The 17850-nt window shown below is 40.3% G+C and overlaps 1 protein-coding gene across 4 annotated transcripts in view; it reads right to left on the reverse strand.

Annotated features, from left to right (window-relative positions):
• The window catches only part of shtn1 (shootin 1), a 43540-nt gene that overhangs the window by 20979 nt on the left and 4711 nt on the right, over positions 1 to 17850 (reverse strand). For all 4 annotated transcript variants that reach the window (XR_002874798.2, XM_011484069.4, XM_011484070.4 and 1 more), the window contains exons 3-4: positions 17372 to 17432; positions 4989 to 5083 (exon numbers count right to left, since the gene is read on the reverse strand). Coding sequence is in view for 3 of the 4 variants with exons in the window: in XM_011484069.4 (XP_011482371.1) it covers positions 4989 to 5083; positions 17372 to 17432 (156 nt within the window). In the remaining variant the exon portion in view is untranslated. The remainder of the gene's footprint in view (positions 1 to 4988; positions 5084 to 17371; positions 17433 to 17850) is intronic.

Below are 17850 nucleotides of genomic sequence, written 5' to 3' on the forward strand. Positions count from 1 at the left end.
GCTAATTTAGAAAAACACTTTCTTTTTTTTTATGATTAATAGATGCTTAAATGCACCTCAGCGATGTGTTGCTACTGTTTAAGAATCAGGACATCAAGACTGGACAATAAGCACAGTCCACATTAGACAACGTTAGATCTCTGGGTGCAACAGCACATTCTTAAACATTTTGTCGTTTTCCCTAAAAACTGACCTGAATTCACGTAAAACGGACATATTTTCCAAACCAGCTTTGCCACAGAATCCCTGGGAATTAGGAGGGTGCAAAACAAGCAAATAAGTAAGACAGGAGGATGATGGAGAATCAGATGAGATGTTGTGATTTCCTCTTTCTTGGGTCTGCAATCAGTCATAATGGGAGGGGGACGTATGCAAAAGCAATACTAACGTGTGAAGTAACACACATAATTAGAAACACACAGGCTGCTGGGAAAAGGCGATCAGTGTCTGTCTCCACACACAATGATAGTTTTTTAATGCAAAACAGATTTGCATTTATGTTGGTTTGTTCTTTGGAACATGTTTTCTTTTTGCTCCTTTGGTTTAAATTTTCTGCTCAACATCTACGTCTATTTATTTCGTTTTTTTTTTTTTTTAAACATTTAAATCGTCACAAAGCAATATCTGTGTTTAGGAAAATCGACCCAAAACAAAACGCCAGTGAAGTCTCTGGAAAAGGGATTGATGCCAATTATTCGGGCATGTTGATGTAATCTGAAGCAAGAAAAGTGTCTAAGGAGAGAAAAAGCAAAGGGGAAAAATAAAAGGCAAACCATAAAAAAAAAACATTTATTAATGGCATCCTGGTGAGAGCAGATTGCAGCAATTCTCTCTTTTGATGGCACTCTTCAGGCTGCAACCCTTTCTCTGAAATGCAATCAACAATACACAACATGGAATCGCATTCTTTTGATAATAACGTGCAACTGGCGGGAGCCGTGCGTTTAAAATTATACACTTGCATGAATCAAAACTGACATAGCATTGGCGTGCGCTCTCTGAAGGTCCCCATTATGCAGTAACAGCCCCTCATCTTACCTTGATCACACATCAACACAGAAACATCCAAACCATTCCCAAACAAATGATCATCTTTTCAAACTGCTGTCCCACTTTTTTAATTCAAAAGATTTAAGAAACACTGAACTTTCTGTCACTGTGGTCCCTGCCACACTTAATGAGCAAAATGATTGTCATGCTAGTTCTGGTCTCCCTTTGGATTTCTCTCTCTTCAGCATTTAGGATTTGCTCTAAATTCAAATGAGTAAAAATATACCTTTTTAATGCAGAAAGGTTCTTTTTCAATTTAGCGAAGTTAAGACAGCAAACATATACCTTTAGGGACTGCACCCATAAAAGTCAATAGAAACAGGTGTTGTGTGTAACTTACATGGGTAAATGGCTGCTGCATGTTTATGAAAATGCTGACAGACGTCTGATCGAAGAACCGAGTATAACAGAGATGAAAGACGCTAATTGACAAGATCAAATAAAACGGAACAGATTCGATGCATTCGTTTTTCCTCTAACATGCTTAACAACAACAACAACTGCACACGGGATCATAAAACAGCCTCTAATGCTGCGTTCACATCAGCCTCGGCAGCACACATTAAAACGACCAAGTTCATTTAAATGGATGTATATATAGTTCGGGCTTGTGCGTCCAAAATACTCGGGTTCACTCAAAGCTACGAATTTTTTTTAGTCAGTTTTCGGGCTTTACATAGAAAACGAGCCGCGGTTAAACGTGCATTGAAAGTTAAACCAACTTTGACCAATCAGGGACTCTTATCTGGGTGTGACATATGGATGGCGTCTTTGTTAATTCACGGAAGTGCCAGCTGGTTGACAATTATTAATAAAAGAGAAAAGTATAAGTGCGGTTTGTGTCCGGCCGGAATTTTATGACACCAAGTCTTTCATTTATCAGAATAGAGCTGTGAAAAAAACAAAATTCCCCAGATTTGCACCGCTTTTGTATTTCACACCAAGCCTCTTCCAACTGTAGGTGCTTGCGCTAGTCGGGTGGCCGCAGTCCAGTGTTCAGCACACATGAACCCACGTTCCTTAAATTCTTGTACGCGTCACAAATGCTCTGTGTGTACGCAGCATTAGATGTTCTTAAAACTGGGATTTCTATTTTGGACAGAAGGCCTTCTGGTTGTTTTCAGTTTGAGGCTCAACCTCTCAATGTGCTCCCATTCATTCTGGATCTGACACATTATTCCTGTTTCCCATCACGGAGCCCGATTTCTGCAGTTTTCTGACGACAGCCGATGTTCTCCACATTCTCATGAGCCTCTGAAACATGAAGTGAGTGCTGTTCATAAAGGACAATGCACATTCTGACAGAGCTTCAAAGAAGTCAACTGCACAACCTGACCAGGATGGTCAAGTGTCCTGTGAGGCGTCACTAAAGGTCAGCCATTCAGCCAGTAAATATCCATATAAACAGACACAAGTCATGGTTAAAAAACGATTTTTGCTTCCTGTAAAAAAAAAAAAAACAAATCCCATTAAAGATGAGAACCCTATACCCCTGCACATTAAGCAACTTGATTTAAGTTTATTTCTTTGCAAAATGGATGGATTTCTGTCATAATGCTAAATTTAAAAGATCCACTCTAAAGAAAAGGGTAGTTTAATTGTTATTATATGTTCTTGTGGCATTTTCCTGACAAGAAAGGACATTTATAAAGAAAATTATTATTTAAAATTGCATTACTGGTTGTTTTTCTCACCATTCTTGTTGCACTGGTAATGTTAGGCTGGGGGTATGAGGGGCTGTCAGCTAGCGAGAGAGTGTAAACAGAGAGCTCTCAGTTATAGTTGATGGAAAGTGGGGGCGGGCTTGCCAACGGTCCTGCCCACAACTCAGGGGTGAATTTCTAATGAACTACTGCTGTTCTGCAGAAACTATGAAAACAACACCAACACAGGTTTTAGGTTTTGGCTAAAAACAGCATAATCATAATTAAAAGGAAGAATAAAGGAGAGATCAAAAGACAACTGGAGACAACTTGTTTTTGTTTCGGACTCTGATGCATGCAGGTGCTGATGAGACCGGGTCTGCTTGAGGCAGAATCAAATCCTTCTTTGGATTTTCTAAGAGTCGGTATATCAGTCCCCATTTTATTATTGACAAATGAATAAACATGAAGCAAAAATATATTTTAGACCTGTTTTTGATGGAATAAACAAGACATCTTTTTATTGAAAGCCTGAGACCTTGGTGCTCTCATTCCAAACGAGTTCATGCTACTGAGTTTTTCCTTCTTTCAACTTGTAAATACTTAACTTCTATTTGATGAGGAACCCAGATTTCCTGTATCTCCTCAGTGAGTTGTTGTCCTCACACTAAGATTCTTCCAGAATGTCATCAAATGTTTTCTTTAGCTCACCGGTGACTGAAGCCACCGATTGATTGAAGGTCCCAATAATCCAGATCAATAAAAGTTTGAAACCCAAACAAAACTGATTTTGATCTAAAATTGCTAAAATAACTTAGAATGTCTAGCAAACGTATAACCCCCCCCCCAAAAGATCAGGTGAACAATATAATCCAGCACTCCTAGAAAATCAAATATCAGTCAATCAATCAAACTTTATTAATCTAGCATTTTCCCCTTAAAAGCACAACACAAAGTGCTTTACATAAATTAAACAAAGTAAATAATATAAGAACAAGCATGAAAATTAAAATAGGACCCCCCAGCCCATACCTACATACAACCCCCACCCCACCCCTTTCACACCTCCCACTCCCTAACTAATGAGGATAGACAATAAGAAATAGGCGGAGCACGAAAACTAAATGTTTGTTATTGGAAACGCTAAAAACAATTGGAACCTCCCTCTCTGTGAACAGCTGTATAGCCAGCCAGATGCAGCATCACAGGCGGGGACCGCTCCACCACAGCAAGGCGGCAATGCAGACCCCCTCCTGGAGCTGCAGCGGCTGAACAGCAGGTAAATAATAAGTAATAAGTAAATAATAAATAAGTCAAATTAAAATATTTAATTAATAATAAAGTATAAATTCATAAAACAAGATAAAATGGAAATACTAAATTAAAACAAATAAGATAATAAAAGTAGTAAAATGAGCTAAAAGGCAGGTTAAAAGATGGTGTTGAGCCTTTACTTAAAAGCATTCCTGCTCTCTGCGGCTCTCAGGTCCTCTGGCAGACACAACCGAGGGCCGCAGTGCTGAAAGGATGTTTTGGTTTATCTTTAAAAACATTTTTCTCAGGTGTGATAATGTTCAGAGACGGGGTATTTTTGACAAAATACTTTATGAAATTTGACAGTTTGGGGATTTAAAAAAAAGGGTTTTGTCAGCAATCAGTTTGTGTCGGGTGTCCCACTGTGAATCACTAACTCCAGAAGCTGCAGATGCCACAGTGCAGAATGCAGATGCAGTCGGTTTGAAAGCATTAAGCCCTGCTGGAGTCTGAAGGTTTTTTTTTTTTAGACAACCTTGATGCCTTATGGTCATCTGTGCCAATAAAAATCTTTCTCGTCGCCCCGGAAACAAAGAAAGGAAAAACAGAAGCAGGCGCTGAAGCTGGAGATTTGTCGACCTTCATTTTGTTTGTCCATCAGTCTCCCACGGGCCGATTCTGCTGCAGCTCCGTGGACAGTGAGGGCTTTTGTACTGAGGCTGAATGAGCCATGATTACAGTGATGATCTCTGCAGCGGTGGGCTGTGAAATCACCGTGTGCCAGGCGCCCCCACTCTCAATCACAACCTACGGGGGAAGGAGCCCAAAAAGTGATTTTGTAAGACATGAGCACAGCAGCCGCGCTTGATTGTGACACGAAATTTGAAGATGTGGTGCTGTTCACGAAAGTACCGTAATGTCATCTCCAGAGTCGATTTCATTTGGTCCAATATTGAATTCAACAGATTCTTTTGGCTTCACGTTTTTTTCAAATACGTTTTCAAATTTCCTGGATTCAAATCTTCACATGTTGGAACAAACCTTGGATGCGAGAGCTTCAGCACTTTCTCTGCACATCCTCTCGATCTCCAGGTCCTCTTGAATGACACTGACCTCCTGGATGACCATCTGAGACACTGCAAAAGAAAAACAACACAATCACTGACATCACTCTCAAAGGCCTTAACCCTTGTGCTATCTTAGATCAGTGTTTTTCAACCTTTTCTGAGCCACGGCACACTTTAACCTTTAAAAAATCCCGCGGCACACCAGCATCCAAAAAGTTTTAAAAAAGGAGAAACTCAGTCTGTATTGATCTACAGCCCCTCCCTCCACAGTCTCACATGCATTTTTGAGATAATTGTTGCAGAAAAAGCTGGAAACTGCAGCTGTTTTTTTCTAAAAGATGCAATAAAAGTTAAGTTAGAAGATTTAAAAACAGTTTGAAGTGTGTTCGTTGGTTTCAAGACGTTTAACAACAGATCTCCTTGTGCGCTGTCACTCTCTCAACCCAATGCATCATGGGAGATGTAGTGCATAAAACGGCCGGCGGAGGTCGCTTTTCGGAGCTTCATTGATGTGTTCACTTGTTCCACGGTCTGACACCGGACTCTGTGGAAAGCTACACCGCTAAAGACGAGCTTTAGCTGGTATTTTTGTTAGAACTGAGCGACTTTACGAGCTAAATCGGGACAAGGAAGTGAAGACTTTAACCACTTCTGATTGGTCAGACTGATGACATGTGATTAAGCTCCCCAAGAATGATTGGTGGAGACAGTTAAAGGGACGGGACTTTTCCAAAATACAGCCGGAGCTGCAGCTGAGTCGTGGTAACGTCATTCTTATCAAAATGTCTTTAATAAAATAAAATAAACGCAAAGAAAAAGTATTTTAGGATCTTTTATATTCCTAACTACTCAGTGTTTTATCAGGGCCTGTTTGGATGAACAGAGAGCTGAAATCCTGGAGATGGGAAATGTTAAATCAGCTAATGAGGGCAATTTCTCCACGGCACACTTGACCATCTCCCACGGCACACTAGTGTGCCGCGGCACACTGGTTGAAAAACACTGTCTTAGATGACCCCCCCTTACATTGACGTGTTCTCCCTACCAATGCAAAGGTGGATAAAGGTGGAAAGATTTCATGTAATCCATGGACACCAGTGAAGATCACAAATCATTGAAGAAAAAAGGTTCAGCGCACTGTCTAGTGGGTCTAGATGACCCAACTCCCAATGTTAAAGTGTCTAGGATAGCACAAGGGTTACACAACATTTTGTGCCACTGAAAACTCGGACTCGATTAAAGGTCAAGTAGAAAGCAGGACTGAGCGAGAAATCCATTTTATTAATTAATTTGAATTTACTGTTTCAGAAGATTTATTTTGGGGAAAATCTGGAATTTCTCCCCCCCCCCCGCTCCTTCAGGTTGCTGTTGTTGGGTGGAAGGTCAGGCCAACCGTCTCTTGCAGGTGTCAAAATGGCAGCTAGCACAGAGGAGCTTGTTCCTAAAACAGGAACAGTTTCTCCACTTCTGTGGAACTGGTTCAGTTCTGTGAATTTAAACTTGGAGCAACAAACCGTACACAGCAAAATCTGTTTGAAGGCTGCTGCCAACAAAACTGGGAGTATGATTAATCTGTTTAAACACCTAAAACAGAGACTCTGCTGAGATGCTAAAGCTAGCGGCAGCACCCAGAACACAAACATTTATACGCCTTGTTTTACACTTTGAATTCAGAGTTTCTGTTTAATATATTTGCTGTGCCCATTTTTCACCCACAGACAGCTTGAATCCAGCCATAAGGCCACTGGTGACTAAAGCATGAGACAAAAACATCTGCAGATGACTAAACTAAAACCACAAATAAAACACAAAATAACCCCAGAGAAAGTGAATATTTACATAAAAACTTCAGAAACTAAGATAATCCTCAGAAGATTACTGTAGGAAATAAAACTATCCTCACATGAAGACACTCAAATGAAAGTGTGCTTATGACAAGTAAAGAATATAACACACAGCAAATGTCACCAGTCTGTCTCTACAATAAAATTATTCCCTCTGCTGCTTTTATACAAAAACTAACTGACAGAGAAGAAACACAAGAATGTTTGTAGAAGAATATCTTTACAGTTTTCAAAATGTTTTTGTAAATTTAGTTTTTCTTTCACCTTGTTATACGTTCTACGCATGTTCGTATATTTACATTTCTAAACTCCCATCGATTTTCTGAACCCGTTTTACAGGGTCACGGGGTTGCTGGAGCCTAACCCAGCCCCTGTTGGGCGAAGGCAGGTTACACCCTGGACAGGTACTCCTAAACTTCAAACAGAAGTTTCTATTCCAGTTTAAATCTTATTAAAACTATTTTTGTTGCAAGTCTAGATCAAACTGATGATTTAACTGTCTTCAACACGCAAAAAGGTTTTGCCTGATTTTCAGGCAAAAAACAAACAAATAAATGTGGGGAAAAAACGCACATTGACTGGCATAATGCAATCATGAAATGATAACACAATATTGATAATGAAACCCAAACAAACACCAAACATAATTCAGTAATCAGTATTCATCATCTGCAGCATCAAATCTGATTTATGACTTCAGGAAATCTGCAACATGAGTGAGGTGACGACAAAAGAGAAAACACTGTTTTTTTTAAATAAGTAAGTGCTGAAAAATAAACATGTGTGTGATAAATTATTGGGACAGATTATTTTAATTAAGAAAAATAGTTTATCTCGCCTTACAGCGGGGGAAGGCCCTGGTTCGAATCCCAGCTGGGTCCTGGCTGTGTGGAGTTTGCATGTTCTCCTTGTGCATGCGTGGGTTTTCAGTCCAAAGACCTGCTTCATATGTTGATGGGTTACTCTAAATGAATGTGAATGTGAGTGTATGGCCCTGCGAGAAACTGGCAACCTGTTTAGAGTTTATACTGCCTTCGCCCAACAGCTGGCACAGGCTCTGGTGACCTTGTGACCCCGATAGAGTTAAGAAAATGGATGGATAGATGGATTTTTTTGACTTCAGTAGTGTTGTACTACTTCGGAGCAGCAGGTTTTCACTGAGAGACAAACCAAAGAATCACACAGTCGTCACCCAGAGCCTCTGAAAGCTCAAGTTTGGGCAGAGCTATGGCAGCTTTATGGTCTGGACCAGACAGCTCTGAGATGCTTGGTGCTCATGTCACCCAGACACCTCCTTTTCACCACTAACATACATGTTAACACTATTTATTAGTCCGCAAATCTGATCTAAAATACATCAAAAGGCCCAACATGCATGTAGAAGTTAATCAACTCTTTTGCACTCCATAAATTTGAGTTTGCCCAGACTTCACTCTCCGCACCACTTGCCCCAGCTCCTCTGGAGGGACCCCGAGACGTTCCCATCCCAGACACATAATCTTTCCAGCGTGTCCTGGATCATCCGCTCTGCCCAGTGGGTCATGCCCGGAACACCTCCCCAGGGAGGCGTCCAGGACGCATGCGCACCACATACCCGAGTCACCCCAACTGGCTCCTCTGGATGTGGAGGAGCAGCGGCCGAACCACCTTCCACTGATAATACTAATAATTCTCCTCAACTTCTCCACCGTTGTGACAGAAATATCTGCAGTTCACCTGAAGACAATGGTGCCTCTTTGGTACTGGTGCCATTGACAACCTGCTGTTGTAGGCTAGCAAACGGCATCACGCAGAAGTAATGTAGAACATTGGTGAGAGGCCTCCATCAATGCAATCGTGTTCAGAAAGAATGGAGCCTACATGCAAACTTAATGGAATACCGCATTCATGTCACAAACTTATAAGGTCGACTCATGGTCTGAGAAAAATGTCATTAGGAAAGAAAGGACAAGCTTTGAATTAGTCAGAGAGTGGGTGCAGAACTCTGACTTCCTTTACTGTCTCAGTGGTTTGAGATAAGAGCGCCATGACACCCAGAGTGTTTCTGTCGCCTTTTGTATCTGCACTGTGAGTAAACCTGATTGCCCACATTCATCAATTGAGTTTCTTTCAAAAGAAAATGAACTAAATGTTTTCCATAGTTTATCTTTAAATTAAATCGTTCCATACATTTTTGTTTTGATGATTCAGGGCCAGGGTGCATTAAGTCTAAACTGAATACAAGCGTGCAGCTCAACAAGATGAATGACTGCTGTGCATACGTTGAGTGTACTGAGAGGATGTGGGCTTTTTTTGTTAACAAATGTACATGTCGCTTGAACATAACCTTGAGGGGGGGGGAGACATTTGCTTCTACTGCATTAACATGAACCAAGAGTGCTGCTTAAGGCGGCAATGTGATGAGCGGAATGGAAAATATTCTTTTCCAATATTGCATTAATTATCAGCACATTAAAAGCACATGTTCTTTTCAGCAACCACATAGATCTAAAGCTACACAGATTCAGTGAATATACTGTAGTAACATAATCCAACGGTCATTGTGGGGAAAAAAGCTGAATCTAAACACTTGTAATGGATTCACATGCAAAGGACCAGGTCTGGTCACCCCAGTGGACCCCCAGAGAAGCCCCTGTCCCCTTCAACAAATCATCTTCAATTTAAAGATTAGGAGTTGATCCATTAACAACTGTTGTAATACACCTCTGCTTCCAAGCAGATTTCACTTGGAAACACCTATTCCAAGTTCCACCTGGTTAGCAGGTAAAGAAGGCTTGAAGTTTGTCGAAAAACTGTTGAGGAAGTGCTTTTATAAGGAGCCTTTGAGAGTGATTTAGTTAAGTCGCTGCAGAATTTATGACCGTTTCTCCCTCTTTGCAAGAATTTTCTCTTTGCACAAATGCTGCACTACCTGTTCTCATATAAATATACTTTAACTGTGTTTTTTTTAAGCCTCAAATAAGAAGAGGTTAAAATAAATTGCTCTTCATAGTATTTTATTAATACATGTTTTTAGTTTAAATTATATACTATCAGTTTGCAATTTTCTCCAGATAGTTTCAGTTTGTTAGATTTGCAAAAAAAAACCTCTGACACACAAAGTTGTTTTAAAAATTAATTTAAATGTGTCTTTCTGAAATATTTTATTGCTAAAATTTTAAGGATCTTTTTTGTATTTCTGAGAGGACGGTAATAAATGTATGGTGCCACAAGAAGGATCAATTACTGTGCCACTCCAACATTTTCTTTAGACAATCTGCAACATGTCCTGGAGTTGTTACTGGCTGTAACTTGTAAAGAGCTCACATAAAAAAGTATACACATATATTTGTTATCTAGAAAACCCCTGATTTGCAAAGATTTTCCCCTTACCTAGAGAAACACATTTGTGTCTCCACTTTGAACATGTTAATCCAGAACAACAGTCCACCAGAAATCTTCTGGTAACAAAACAATGTCAAAGCTATAAAACAGCCACATTTGTCTGCTTGAAAATGTTGCTTTAATATTTGTGATTGTGGGCTACCTGTATGCCTTGTGCAGCTTTGCCCATTTTTCACCCATAGACATAAAAACAGCGTGTGTCCTGCAGGCTGGTGCAGAGATGCGTCAGTCCATCTCCATAAGGATGGACTTAAGTTTGATGCTAAGTTTGATACGTCTTTTTCCGAATGCATAACTGCTGATTGTATTGTTTTTGTGCATTATGCTTGCTTTGATTGCTTGAAATAAACCAGTTCCAATCAAATCAAATCAAAATAAACCACTCTGTGAACATGTAAGGCGAACATGTTCATGCACATTTTTCTACAGGCATGCTGCAAGCGACAGGTAGAAAGAAGTAAACACTTATAGAACAAGTAAAAGGAAGTAAGGGGGAAGTAGGCGAGACGCAGGCGTGTCATACAGATTTTACATTTTTTCAACCCCTCTGAACCCTTCAGTGCTGTTCAAGTGAAAAGGTGCACGCAGCCTGACCATTAGATATGAGGGTTAGCAATTGTACACGGTCAGTAAGGAGCCAGTTCACACAGCAATAGTGACTAGTATGGTTTATGGGCACTATATGACAGTGTCACTTGTATTTCATAAGTGCTTTACTTTAATTTCACGAAACACTTCCTACATGCATGACAATGCAGCGTTAGAAATAAGGAAAAAAGATTCTGGCAAGTAATATTTTTGGTTGTCCTTTCGATACCAATATTAAACAGTAACAAAACCTACTCAGATGTCAGTACTTACATCTTTATTTCTTCCTTACATCTAATATCAACTGCCTCTTATGATAGACATTTAAAAAATTCTTTAAATATTAAAAACAAACATTTTACTAAATATCGAAGCATCTAGTTACACAAAGTATTGCCCTGTAAATCAAATACTGTTACGGTCAAATGAAAATACTTTATCTTACCCTATAATATATCAGAAAATTGATTACATTAACCAACACTGTAACCTAATGAGTATTTTTAAAATTAAGAACACTTGTGTGGACTGGGACTAGTACAACATTCCAAATATAAAGTAATATTTATATGTGCTGAAAAGTTATAATATGATATAACATCTATTTCAAATAAACACATGTGTAAATGATACCATGTTTGTGCGCTGCAGTAGCAGTAAAGACTAATGTCCCTGATCTTTTAAACAACACATGCAGGTGCAATGTTGTCATTTTGCGATGTCTTCTGGCGTATTCTGTTCGTTCGGACGTCATGTGACATCATTCGTGTACATTCGGTTTTATCTTTAAAAGTCAGACGTCGGTTTCCCAAAAACTTTGAAAAATAGTGGAAAAATACCAAAATGTTGAATAAAAGACCAGGTTGTCACACGGACAACCATCAGGTTCATTTTGGGCTGTCCTCCGTGAAATCTGGTTGTCTCGGACATCAGGATAACCGCTTATTTCGAACGCTGCAATGGTACGTTCCATTTTTATGATGTTCCTGGAGGTGACTTAAGGGAACTGCAAGACACGTACGGGTGAAGTCCTGTATGGGTGCTGGTGACTAAGGTTTAGCCCTCAAGCCCTTTGAGTGGGGTCTGACCGTTTTTGGGCTTCTACTGAACACGTGTTGCAAGTTAAATTAGGTAGAACTTTGACCAATCAGCCGCTTGGATTTGGTAGTGACGTATGGATGACGCCCCCTTTAATTCACAGAAGTGCCAACTGTTTAAAAATTGATCGTGGAGGAGAAATTCATAATTTCAATTTGTTACTGGCAGAAATTCTGTGCAACCAAGTCTATTATGGGAATATAACTCCTGATTCAGGAGATTCGCATCGCTTTTTACATTTCTTAGCGAACCTTTTCCAACTGTAGGTGGCAGGCATGCAATAAAGAAATAGGGGGGAAAAAAAAGAAAAACAAGCCCATCCCTGCTTGTCCAGTGTGAATACCAAATGCTAAAAGCGCCTTCAAGAACACGCTTTTGAACACGCGCCACATGTATGAATGTAGCAGGAATACTGGATGCAAGCAATAAAACTACAATTTGCATTTCTGCTGTTCTAAATAATCTATCCAGAAATCTAAATAAACCAGAACATGTGTGAAAGTGTTAGAGGTGAGATGAGACAATCCTAAGCAGTCATGTTGAAGGGCTCAACAGAAGCGCTGTGAAGAGAGTCCAGCAGAATGCTTAAGCATGAACTGTTTAAGGCTGCAATCAACCCTCAGCAGAAAAACACACCTAGAGAATATCCCACCATTTAACTAATTAAACATTGTGGCTGAGCAGGGCACAAATTAAGCATTAGTGCTCTGAGCAATGCCTTCTCCCCAGAGAAACCTAATTAGGAACTTGGTGAACAGCAGCACCCGGTGATATCCACGCTCCTCTGGTGCCCTTCACATCAGTCAATCGACAGTACTCAGCTGCCAATTTTCAATCTCAACCTCTTCTCCTTTCTTCTCTGCCCATCTCAATGGTACGAAGGCCGCAGCGTGAAAGGACGCCCTGAACTAAATGACATGTTAATTATAATTACTGGCAGCCATGGTAAATAAACAGTGCTGGAAGAGTGATGCGTGCATGTGCATGAGTCTATGTGGGGCTGTGAGACATCACAACTGGAGGCCTTAATTGTAAGTTTCGGCCTCCTTGTCATCATCATCCTCATCATCACTCCACGTTTTTTTCCCCGCTCTTTTCCGTGCTTGTCTTTTTTCATTTCACCGTGGGGAAAGACAGTGATTACGCTCGTGCCAACATGCTGCATAATGGTATCAGCGCCTCCAACCGAGCAGAGAATTCAATTGTATCTGCGGCCTGTAAAGCCTTGATGAGAGGGGCAGATGCTTTTGTGGCGTTATCATCATAACACAATGGTCATGTTGTCATCAACCTTGCCATCTCTGGCTCAAAAGGCATGATTGTATGTTGGGGGCATTCTTTCCCAATCACCCCCCCCCCCCACACACACACGCACACAAAAACACCTCCACAGCACTGCTGCCCCACCCCCAGCCGTTTCACTGTGAATAGGAGCAATTTTCTAAGAGCTATGAAATCACGTAATAGGTCCTAATATGCAGCTGCTTGGCACAGGGAGGCAGCCTCTATTAATGCACGACTCAAACACAATATGTGTTTTGGCTGCAGAATCGGGGGACACACGAGCGCACGCCGCGTGGATTCAGTTGAAAACCCACACAACTGTCACCATTACAAAGACAAACTGTTGGCTCCGCTTTTTGACATTCGGTGCCCCATTTCCAATCCTGTCCTCACTGAGGCGTCCACAAAGCATTCCACTGGAAGGGGAACTATTTCAGAATATTCAGAGCAGAGCCAAATACATATCTGGAGTAATTTGGAGAGCGCAGAAAGAGAGCCCCACTGAAGCTGCTCAACGGTTGCTAATTTAAGTTTTTAAAGGGAATTATACAGTCATGGCCAAATGTTAGTACCGTATTTTCCATAGGACACACCGGATTATAAGGCGCACAGTCAATAAATGATCTATTTTTGCAAGAGCATGTCACATACAAGGTGCTCACAACTATAAAGCGCATTAAGTGAGACAAAAGAGTCAAAGATAAGTCCATCGGTCAATCAGGCTTTGTCAACTGTGTTAACAGAGTCAGAATTCCCTCCCTACTCACTAATACTATGTAGTGCAGGAATATCTACTGTCCTGGATTTTAAAGGCAATTCAGACATCATGCTCACTACTTTTTTTTAAGGGGGCAAATATGACATCACAGATTATACACAGTGAAAACTTACATCAATAAGAGCCTGTTTCAACGACTTTTTACGATAATAGTGTGTTCTGATGCTGAAAACGTTGATGGTTTATTAAAAATAAATTCATTAAATCCATTTTTTTCACCAAAATTATAAATCGCAATGCAATATGGACTATTTACTCCAATCTAGTGACCATCATTGGACACTGGTTTTACAGAGACTTTTGGGAAATTTCTAGAGCACTGGATTTTGGAATTGTGGGCTATGTCTGAATTCCCACCCAACTCCCTAACTATTAAACAACTATAGTGCAGGACTATCTAGTGTCGTGGATTTTAAATTTGGACACCATGCTTACTACTTTTTGTTTTTTTTGTTTTGTTAAACGGTGAATATTACATCATTGATTTCAATTAATGAAAATCTTATCGAAATTAGGATTATACAACAACTATTTATGAATATGGTTTATTTTCGCCAATCTGGTGAAAATCGATGCACAGTGGGTTTTTTTCCAGAGACTTCTGGCGAATTTTGTGGGCAGTGGATTTTGGAATTGTATATTCGGACTGCACTACAACATGGCGAACGCACTACATAGTGCTCATAATGCAGTGAGTAGTGAAGGAATTCAGACATAGCCAATGAGATTTTTTTCTTGTAACACGCAGCATGTTGGCTACATGCCAAGAGTTAGCCACATTAGCATATTTACCATACCTACCTGTAACTCCCAACGTTGTTTACACCTTATTAAAAAAACATCGAATACCATTAAGACAAATGTTTCAGTGACTATGCTAACTCCCATCCTTGCTGGGACCATGTAAAAAATAAAAAAAGACAGCTACATGTTAGCCACATTAGCGTATTTACAATGACACCCAACGTCGTTTAAACTCATAAAAACGTTTTGAAAGAGCGCAGTGCACCTCTTCAAATCTGAACACAACCAGAATGAATCCATCTATAAGGTGCTCCAGATTATAAAAGTTCACTGACATGTAGTTGAAGAAATGTAGGGCTTTTAGGTGAGCCTCACAGTGCAGAAACTATGATACATATTTGGTTTTCTGTGTGTTACGCCGTCATTCCTGAACTAAGCCCAGTTCTGATATCAACAGTTTTATGCAGGGCTTTTTTCCCCACAAACCCACTGACCAGAGCACATGCACCTTATTGTTTGAAGGATTTTGACTTTGTAATTGCACAGTAAAACAAAATCAGAGGACACTCACTAATCTGCATACCTAAAACACTGAAATTGAAGATAAACCTTTTGTGTTCTTTCACTGAGAGCTTTCCTTGACATTTTTCACTGATTGAAAAACCTTTTTTTTTCTTAAAAAATGTTTGGGTTCAATTGTATGTCTTTGTAAAGTTGTGCTCAGTGTCTTTAGACAATGTGTTCTGTTTTTCAGAGGGCAGCATTCACACACAGACTGCTGATCTGAGGAGCATGAAGAGAACTCAGTGCTTGTCCTCCAAGGCAGAACCAGGATTCAAAAGGACACAAATAACAATTGAATCTTTTTCTTTTCATCTGCGGTGCCCAGCTGGGACTCAAAGAGACCAGAAAAGAGACAACCCTGGAAGTGAAAACACTGGAACATTTCCAATGAGACAGAGCAAAGACAGGTCTGTAATACACTTGTGAAGGAAAAAGAAAGCCCACAGAGGAATTGAGAAAGAAATGTCCAGTGCGCTGTGGTATCAGGCGACGGGCCAGACGGGCTGGACTGAATATTTCAGAAACTGATAATCTATGGGATTTTCACCCACAACCATCTCTAAGGTTAACAGAGAACGGTCAGAAAAGAGAAAATATCCAGAGAGCAGCAGTTCTAATGGTGGAATTGCCTTGTTGATGCCAGAGGTCAAAGGAGAATGACCAGACTGGTTCCAGCTGATAGAAAGACAACAGGTACTCAAAGAACCACAGGTTCCAACCGAGGTCTGCAGAAGAGCATCTCTGAACAAACAACACGTCCAACCTGGATGCAGATGGACTACAGCAGCAGAAGACCACACCGGGTACCACTGCTGTCAGCTAAGAACAGGAAACTGAGGCTACAATTCACTCAGACTCACCAAAACTGGACAATAGAAGATGGAAAAACGTTGTCTGGTCTGAGTCTCCATTTGGCGCCAACAACATAAAAGCATGGATCAATCCCTCCTTGTAGTAACGGATCAGGCTGGAGGTGGTGGTGTCATGGTGTGGGGCATATTTTCTTGGCACACTTTGGTCCCCTTTGTACCAAGTGAGAATGTTTCCAACGCCACAGCCTACCTGAGTTTTGCTGCTGACCATGTCCATCTCTGTATTACCATCTTCTGATGCTACTTCCAGCAGGATCAGGCACCATGTCATAAACCCTGGAATCATCTCAGATTGGTTTCTAGAACATGACGATGAGTTCTCTGGACTCAAATGCTCTCCACAGTCACCAAAACCCAATAGAGAACCTTTGGGATGTGGTGGACCAGGAGATCGGCATCATGAATGTTCAGCTGACAGATCTGCAGCAACTGCGTGATGCTGTCATGTCAACATGGACCAAAACTCTATGAGGAAAGTTTCCAGAACCTTGTTGAATATGTGCCACCAAGGAATAAAGCAGGTCTACAGTCAGAATGGGTCCAACCCGGTACTAGCAAGGTGGACCTGATAAAGTGGCCAAAGAGTGTAAACACACACATGTAAGTGAAGCCATTATTATTATTATTATTATTATTATTATAATCCATTCAGAGTGAAGTTTGTCAAAAATGGTTTAATTAACTGCTTGAAAAAGGTGAGGGAAGAAATGAATCTAATCAACAAACCGAATTAAGGTTACAAAGTAATGGTGATAAATCTGAAATATTTTCACTTCTTGTTTTTCTTAATGGTTTGACCTGAACTGTCTGTCAGAAACTGCATTCAGCCCAGCTGGAGTACTTTCAAGGATGCATGAAGAGCAAGCTGAAGAGGTTTGCTTTTTATCTTGTTCATTTTCTCTGTATCTTCTTTATGAACTCATGATGGCACCAAAGAAACAGAGATTAAGGGAATTTGAGCAAAACTTGAGATCATACTTTTGCAATAAAAATATCAGTGTCTCCACATCATAGTGTTTACAGAAATAGTCCACAAAACACTTTGAAATACTCTTTCGTTTCATTTTCTTTCCTTTTTTTCCATATTAAAAATAATTACACCTTTAAATTTTTAAATCTCGGCCTATTGCTCACATCACAGCAGTATACAATAACTGCATTTAATCATGATAACAGTAGATGCTCTTCAGACGAAGTTTACCTTGTTGGATTTCAGAGAGTTTCTTCACGGCTGCATCTCTTTCCTCCTCCAGCCTCTGGCACTGATGAAAGAAGATGAAGATTATCCACTTTGTGTTCATTTTTGCTAATCTGGCTGCCCATTTTCAGGCTCTAACAGTTAAAGTTAAAGTTCTGATACTAACAACCTGCACTTTGTCCTCTGGGTTAGCAGTTCCACCACCAACCACTAGTTGGCAGCAGAAGTGTTGAAAGCACCTGACCCCTTGTGGAGAACACTTTTCTGTTTTTGCTGCTCTTCACGTTAAAAACAGATGAGAAACCGGAGCTGCAAATGACACAGCAGCATTTTTTAGCAGACCGCAGTGGAAAATTACATATTCACTTTTCTGTTCAGGTGAAAAGGTGAAGGGATAAGTCCAGAGCAAGTCCCAAGTCTCAGATCAGAGGCTAGAAAATGTTCTTCTTTCTAGTATTTGCTGCAGGTCAGACAGATTTAAC

Source organism: Oryzias latipes, chromosome 15, assembly GCF_053564925.1.
Source record: "Oryzias latipes strain Hd-rR chromosome 15, Olatipes_Hd-rR_3.1".
Lineage (NCBI taxonomy): Eukaryota > Metazoa > Chordata > Actinopteri > Beloniformes > Adrianichthyidae > Oryzias > Oryzias latipes.